This window comes from Rhinopithecus bieti, unplaced genomic scaffold (assembly GCF_001698545.2).
Source record: "Rhinopithecus bieti isolate Rb0 unplaced genomic scaffold, ASM169854v2 scaffold_39385, whole genome shotgun sequence".
NCBI lineage: Eukaryota > Metazoa > Chordata > Mammalia > Primates > Cercopithecidae > Rhinopithecus > Rhinopithecus bieti.
In genome coordinates this window covers 136,805-144,995 of record NW_016816111.1, presented here as the reverse complement: position 1 = coordinate 144,995, position 8,191 = coordinate 136,805, and the positions used below count along the sequence as shown (strand labels likewise).

Genomic DNA, 8,191 nt, shown 5'->3' with positions numbered 1-8,191 from the left:
CAAGGCAAGAGATGATGCAGTGAGATTTAGAGGCTGAAGGCGTGAGTGCCTGGGAAGCCGGGGTTGGGGGGTGGTTGGGCATGTGGGACCCCCTCCATGAGGACAGTCGAGGCATACGGCCCGCAGGTCCGCTCTCACTTGCTGTCCGTGCTGTCAGCCACTGTCACAAAGCCGCATGTTCACCAGACTATCTCCCTTTTCTCCTGGCACACCCGAAGACTACATTTCCCAGGCCCGTTGCATCAACGTGGGTCCATGTGAGTAGTTCTAGCCAAAGCAAAGTATGAAAAGGATGTTCACCACTGAGAGGTCTGACCCACTTCAGTGTCGCACGAGCACTTCTCCTCGTTCTTGTCCATGGCACCCATTGAGGCACACGTTGAAGACAATGGCATCGTAAGGGAGGAGCCTGGGTCTGGGCACCCCAGCTTGCAGAGCACTGCCAGGAACATCTCCATCAGGCTTTTTGTGAGTGAGAAATATTCGTAAGATACTGTGTGCAGCCAATGAGAGCTTGAGGTTATTTGATCCTGCATAGCCTATTCTATTGCAAATGATATGGAAATAAGGAGTGGGTTTCTGCTGCAGCCAAAAAACAGAAAAAACAAAGTGTCATTGGCTAAGCAGCTGCGTGGCAGGCAAAAAGAATACAGCTCATAAGCTGGACAGCAGGAGATCCGTATTATGCAAATACAACACATTTGCTAAGACTCTCTTGCTAACTTGGGAGGCAGGTTATGTGCCCCAGAGCCAGCAGCTCTAGGGGAAAGGGACAGACCAGAGAGGATGTGCAGTGTGAGTTGGCTACTGTTGACTGCATTTTAGAATGCTATCACAGTAAGGAGGAAAGAACTGGCTAGTTTGCATGCAGAAATGAAAGGCAACAAAGAATCTAAAAAAAAAAATTGGCATCAAAACATTGCAAAAGGAGACTTTCTAGAACTCTAATAAGATTGAAAATTCCTTTGAACAATAATAAAGGCGTAATAAAACTTATCATCTGAACAAAATAACTTGGGTCTTTTGGTAAATATGGAATTAAGGGGGTGGCTCTCCCATCATGATCCCAGATGGCCTCATGGTAGCTCCATTGAGAGAAGCATAGAGGTAAGGCAGCAAGGAAATAAGGCAGCTTATGTCTAGGAAATAATTTTATGTGTGTCCTTGAGTTGTCTATTGCTGTGTAACAAATTACCCCAAAACTGTCATTTAAAACCACTATCATTTATCACTTATGATCCTGTAGGAGACTGGGCTCAGCTAGGCGGCTGTGCTACACTTGATTCTAGCTGGAGCTGTTCCACTGAGCTGACCAACATGATTACTCACATGGTGGGCTGTTGTCTGGGGCTCATGGGGGCTACTGACAGAACACCTCCGTTCTCCCCCATGTCGCCTCTCCACGTGTTTGAACTTCTCATAGTACCACAGGTGGGCTGCCAGCAGAACGTGCCAGGACGTCAAGCTCCATGTGCAGGCATTTATCAAGCCCCTGCTGCCATCGTGCCACTGGCCCCATCTAGTCATATGGCCATGCCCGTCAGGTAAGGGAGACCACACTGGGAGACAAGGTCCATCGGGGGCCACCAAATAACACTCTGACCAAAATAATGCAGTTATTTGCACATGGAACTGATTAGAAGCACAAAGACTGTCACATTTTTGAGGGAACTGTGCCTCTGCAAGGCCCATGAGCCTGGACTGAAGCCTCTGGCTCACTCAAAACAGGTCCTGGCCCGGAACCATGCACCCACAGGCAGCAGGTGAGAAAGCTGAGCTTGGCCCAAGAGCTGCAGCCAAGGGAATACAAAAAAGGCCAGCTCTCCACCAGGGGGCAGAGCCCAGAGCAGGGCACCATTAGATCCTTTCCCTCCTCACCGCAAGGCGACCTCAGTCTGCTGCAGCTTCCAGCACTGTGGGGCCTCTCCCATTCTCTGCTCCTCCAAATGGAGTTGGACTGTGGGGACCGACCCCTGCCTGCTTTGTTGTTATTGTTGGGGGAAGGGCACAGATCATTGGTCTTTCTAGTTTATGGGCTGTGTCTGCCTTGCTGGAGAAGGCTCTATACCCCACAGAGCCCAGGACACAGGACCTTATGGTTTGAGAAGAAGACTGAAATAACTCTCTGGGAGCCAGAGTCTGCTGTGACCCGGACTGGCAATGTTAACCAAGCCCATTTCCCCCACTCCTGCCCTCCGCCACAAAAGAAGCCTGCACTTGCCCATCCCCCCACATCTGGATGGGGGCCGAGGGCCTAATTCTGGCACTGGTGTGGGTGGCAGTGCGGCAATTCCAGGGCTGGCTGTAAGAAATCTATGCTTGGCCCTTGTCCATTTTTCCCTTCATAGCTACCTTCAGGGCTGTCTGTCAAAGCAGTGTCTCAACATGAAAGAGGCTTGAGTCCCTGACTTCTGTGAGAAACCCGTGGGAAGCCGCTGAGACCTGATGTGTTACTGCAGCGTAAACAAGAGCATCCCACACACCCTTCTCTCTCTCCTGTCCCCTGCACTGAACGGGCACCCCTGCCACCAGCCCCTAGCCTCCTAGCTCTGAGTTTGTCCTTGGGTGGACACTGGGAGCCAGGCACTCACACAGAGAGCAGAGGGCTGCAGGGCAGTCCCAGGCCTCCCTCCAGGTTCGTCTCAGGGCCTCTCCAACCCTTCCCATCAGCGTCTCCCAGCCGCCTCTGCCTCGGCCTTGCCTCCTCCCATGACCGGAGCACCTCTTCCACCTCTGCTGCCTGGAGGTGCACGNCCCGTGGGAAGCCGCTGAGACCTGATGTGTTACTGCAGCGTAAACAAGAGCATCCCACACACCCTTCTCTCTCTCCTGTCCCCTGCACTGAACGGGCACCCCCTGCCACCAGCCCCTAGCCTCCTAGCTCTGAGTTTGTCCTTGGGTGGACACTGGGAGCCAGGCACTCACACAGAGAGCAGAGGGCTGCAGGGCAGTCCCAGGCCTCCCTCCAGGTTCGTCTCAGGGCCTCTCCAACCCTTCCCATCAGCGTCTCCCAGCCGCCTCTGCCTCGGCCTTGCCTCCTCCCATGACCGGAGCACCTCTTCCACCTCTGCTGCCTGGAGGTGCACGTGTCCTCCCGCCGCTACCCTCCTCTGGTCGGCGGCTCTGAGGCACAGGCCCTCTGTGTCGGTCAGCTGTTGCACAGCAAGCTACCTAAGAACCAGTGGCTCCAACAGGCCCCTCCTCTCAGGAATACACAGTTGGCTGGGCAGCTCCACGCAATCCCTCCCTCCGCTGCCCCGGCTGACAGGAGGTGGCTTCCCAGAGCAGCTTTTCTGCAGCATGGACACCAGAGGAGGCAGAGCACAGGAAGCCTCTGGGGACCTGGCACACTGTCACTTCCATCTCATCCAAAGCAGTCTCCACCAGTGACCAGGCCACATTAGGAGGGTGGACGCAAGAAGTGGGCAGTGGCTAGCACTTCCCCTACCACACCCGTGCAGGCCACCAGTCTCAGCACCTCACCAAGGGCAGGCCTCCCACCCCCTTTTCCTGAGGTTCAGGGGCAACCAAATGCCCAGCTCACACGCGTACTAGGACCAGGCTGGTGGCCTCATTGACTGCAGACCAAGCTCCACAGGAATCGGCTCCTTTATCTCCCACCCCCCTCCAGTGGAACAGGACTGATGAAGATGAGGTGGGAGAAGGACACAGCCAGAAACCGCACCATGGTACAAATGATAAATTATATTTATACAGTAAATAAGTGTCAACAGTCAACACAAGTTCAAAACCAGCCACCGGCCTCTGGGACTGAGAAACAGCTGGGTGACTTCCTCCACCACAGTGCCCATCAGGAGGGAGCATGATGGCACAGGCGCCAACATGCATGGCAGTGGCCGGTGGCTTCATGATCAGTGCAGTGGGCAACAGGGACATGCACTCGGGATGGCCTGTGCCAGATGGGGTGGGGGCTGTCGTCTTGAGTCCTGGTGGCCCAGTGGCTGTCATGTTGGGGCCTCAAAGTCGTGTCATGAAGGGCTCTTCTGTTACAAAAGAATCACTGACCCCAAGTAGTCGAGTCTGGTCTACTGACCTGTAAGGCTGGCCCAGGCCCTGCACCATCTGAAGGAAAGCACCTTTCTGGGCAAGCATCCCGCCTACCATCCCACTGCACCTCCCCACCCACCCTTCCCCCAGCAGACGAGACCAGCCACCGGCTTACCCGAATGGCAGCAGGAGCCTAAGGCCCAGCCCCAGGCCTGCAGTTCTGGCAGAGGGTGGCTGGTCAGGAACTCTAGACATGGCTGCTGGGACTGGAGACGGCGGCCTCAGGAACAGCATGAGTGGGTGCAGTCCTCACTCACAGCCTGCATGTCCCAGCAGCCCGGAGACCATTTAAGATCTCTCCTGCGCTAGTGCGAAGGGTTAGATCTTCTGGAACCAGAGAGGGGCTGGCAGGTGGTCGGCTGCCCTTAAAGAGCTGGAGGTGAGAAATTCCCATAGTGGAAAAGGGGCCAGAAACGTCCACCAGGCAAGCTGCCCAGACACAGGATTGGTGGAATGTCCCTTCCCTGGGTAAAAGCAAGTTTTTTCTGGTCTTTAATGCATGACATAATACTTTTACAGTGGTGGGTGAGGTGAGGACAGCAGGAGTTTGGAAGAGGGAGGTAATATTAATGCATGTTTGTTAAAAATCTGTCCCGGGTGAATGACTTTTTCCTTCATCTCCAAAATATAAGATAATTATTTTAGGTCTCCAATTTAAAATAATGTCTGGAGTTAGCAGGTAGGTGGATCAGGGCCAGCCCTGGTCCCCTAGCCCCCGACTCCCGTCTTAGCCTAGGGACTATTGCCCAGGGACCCGTGGGCACAGAAGCACCCCCACCCCCATGCCCTCAGGACAACTGCCATTTCCACATTATCTCCATCTTTAGCCTGAGCGTGGATTAAGACAGAGGAGATCACAGACACACAAGGTTAAAGATGTTTCTTCCATTTCAGATTTCCATTGTAAACAGAAGTCCTTGTTAATCCCTGCATGCCTTTAATAAAAAAAAGGAATTAGTTGATAAAAATTGGTGAGTCACATTCATACATTAGATTTTTTTCTTTAACTTTCAGGATGTTGGTATATCAGTAAGAAAAATAGCCTCTCGCTCAGGATCTAGCCAATAAGGCTGAAAGTCAATCAGTTTAGTAATTCACCAAAAACAGGAGTTAATGAAAGGAAAAGGCAACTGGAGGCTAGGATTTTTTGTTGCTGTTGTAGTTTTTTTTTTTTTTTAAATAAACATCATCTATGTGTAATCAAATTCCCATATTTTCTTCCTATAAAGAATTTGCTTTAGTTTTTCAATAAGGCATTTTTTTTTTTGTCATCCAAACATCTCTTCCTTTTAAAATTTTCTTAGAGTTAAAACCATAAATAAGAGGATTTAAACCACTAAAATAACACGTGCCAATATCTTCATTCAGCCAGACCTGGTAAATTCTATCAAAACTAGACAGTTAAATAAGAACCACGTTATAAAAATATTAGCCAAAAAAAGACTATTAGATAATTTTGCAAACTCAAATATGAAACTGTACTAAACAAAATATGTGCAAAGGTACACAAGCATAGAGCCACGTTGGGGGTTATGCTCAGATTAGTTTTAAAGCTCGCTCTAGTGGATTTAATTCAAGAGTTGTCCACGGTGGTGGTGTTTACTTTGAACTCACACGAGTCAAAGAAAAATAAAATATGCACAACCACTTCCCCAAAAGGTCAGTGTCTTATGGAGCAGGTGCTTCATCGTGTCCACACCCAGGACTGCCTGGGGTGTCCCTAGGGCTGGGGGGTGGGGAGGACAAAGATGAGGCCACTGTCCCAAGTCCTGGGACAGGCAACGTCCTGGAGACCCTCTGGCTGAGGCTGGGGACAAGGGCAATACTGATGACTCCACCTCCTCATCCAAGGCCTCAGAGGGGCCCTGCCAGGACCTGAGTGCTTGGGAGGAGGTGGTAAGAGCAGGCCAGGCCAAGTGGGCCTGCCTTGGAAGGCGAGGGTCCGAGGGTTGGGGCTGTAAAGACAGCCCTTTCATCAGGAAGCTGGAGCTGAAAAGCCCTAATACCCCTAATCCCCAAACTCTTGGATCCCGTCCCACAGACGAGAGTCCCTGCTCGGCATCCTCCAGCACAGGTGCTTTGGGCGGGTCCCAAGCCAGGCACTAGAGGAGGAAAGGGTTGGTTGTGCCGGTGGCCTGGGCTGCAGATGGGGGGATACCCACACTGCCCACCATGTTCATCGTTGCAGGGCCCAGCGGGGTCAGAGAGGCACCAGTGGCCCCCAGAGCTGGGTGTGGGGCCGTGGAGGTCATCGAGGCCACAGCCATGGACTCCACTCCTGGGCCAGGCCCAAAGGATGTGCTGGTCCCCAGGACCGGGCTCCCCCGAAGCTGGTTCAGCGTCAGCGGCTGGGGCTGGTTCACCTGGAAGGGGTTAACAGGAGCCGAGGTGGCGGGTGCACCTGGGGAGACAGAAGAAGGGGCAGAGGCTGAGCCGTCAGGGTGTGGCCTTCTGAGCTCTCAGGTCAGGGACTGCATGCGGGTATTCTGGTCCCTGCTGTGCCCTCAGAACCCGTGACGGTGCCGGCCGAGTCCATGGCAGAGTCCATGGCAGCAAATATCTGCTGACTGCATGAATCTGCACTTTAAGAATGAGACTGAGGCTGTGAGAAGCCAAGTGATTTGTCCAGCGTTACAAAGCTGACCAAGGCCATGCCAGGAACACGGCCATCTCGGGGCACCCTGGCTCCTCTGCAGGGCTGGCACCCAGGACACCTTCACCAGCCATCAGCTGCCACGGCTCCCTCATTCTGTTTGCTGAGGGGGACATGGGACTGGCAGTGTGTGGCTCGTGTGGCAGTGCCCACAAAGCACCCAGGGACCCACATATGACATCGCGAAGGCTAGAAGTCCTGCATTCAAGAAGCTGATGCAGCCTTGTCTTTCCCAGTGTCTCCAGAATTTACCTCACACTAGAAAGGCTTTTCTTTGCAAAAGTGTGTGTGCTGCCGGCACCAACTCTTCCAGGCAGCCTGGCCCTACCCTGAGTGGCCTGGAGAATGGCCGTGTATGTCCAGCAGAGCTGCCCAAACCTCCTCCATCTTGGCTGCAGCCCCCAGGAACCACGACTGGTATGCAGCCAACAAAGCTGCCTCAGGCCTCCAGCCAGGTGCCTACCAAGAGCTGATGGACACAGATGACCACCAGAGCTCCTGCAGGGCCTTCAAGGGCTCTCTGGGCAGAAGAGGCATAAGGCCTCCTGGGGCAGGCACAGACTCCTGGCTGGCTGAGGAGCCTGGAAGCTAATCTAGTTCTACCCGGGGAACCACCTCCTCTAGGGGCAGCCATGTCCTCACCCATCGTAGGACCTCAGGGTTGGCCAGGACCCAGGAACTCCACACACCTCACTTCTGTCCAAGGGTCCCCAACCTCAGCCTCTGTAAGTTCAGTGGTCATTCTCCTCTGCAAGGTACTGTCAGGGACGGTGGCCCAAGATCCTCAGATCCCTACATGGTGGGGCCAGTCAGGGGCTGAACACTTGAGGGTGATACATTCCTGCCCTGGGGGATGCCCAAGGCCTTGGGAAACATGTGAGGAAGGGGGCTGGGGGGACTTCCTAGAAGGTGGGTCATCTGAGCTGGGTGTCGAAGGAGGAGTAAGATGCTTTCATTGGGGAAGAGGAGGGAGGACATTCCAGGCAGGGGAAACTGAGTGTGTAACAGCCTGGGCTTAAGGAAGCGCTGTACAGGTTGAGGGGTGCCAAGGGGCTGGGTGTCACAAGGGTTTCATGCACACAGGGAGGGAGGAGGAGAGTGGGGCCAGGCCATAATGGCCCTGGATACCCAATTGAACAGCTGGGGGCTTGTCCAGCAGCCAACGTGGAGCCTTGAGGGCAGGGGGCAGACTCTGGCACCAGGAGTATAAGCGAGGGACCTGGAGGAAGGCTTGTACCCAAGGGCTAAGTTACATTTTTCCCAAGAGAGGTGTGCTACACATCAAACCCTGGCTCTTCCTCACCCCTAGCAGTCCACCCTACTTTACCTTTCTTAGAACTGACACTCCCTTGAGGGTCTCACAACCAGGGGGCACCAAGTCAGGGACAGCTTCTGCTTGGCAGTCTCAACTGAGAGGAAAGGAGCTATTTCCTACCCATACCCTCCCCACATAACTGACAACGGCTTCCA

At 53.6% G+C, this 8,191-nt stretch overlaps 1 protein-coding gene across 5 annotated transcripts in view; it reads right to left on the bottom strand.

Moving 5' to 3' along the window:
• Window positions 1–3,685: 3,685 nt before the first annotated feature.
• Window positions 3,686–8,191, bottom strand: part of EPN2 (epsin 2) — a 104,333-nt gene continuing 99,827 nt past the window's right edge. For all 5 annotated transcript variants that reach the window (XM_017854364.1, XM_017854366.1, XM_017854367.1 and 2 more), the window contains one exon: window positions 3,686–6,469. In XM_017854364.1, the coding sequence (XP_017709853.1) occupies window positions 6,171–6,469 (299 nt within the window). In that variant the 3' untranslated portion in view covers window positions 3,686–6,170. The remainder of the gene's footprint in view (window positions 6,470–8,191) is intronic.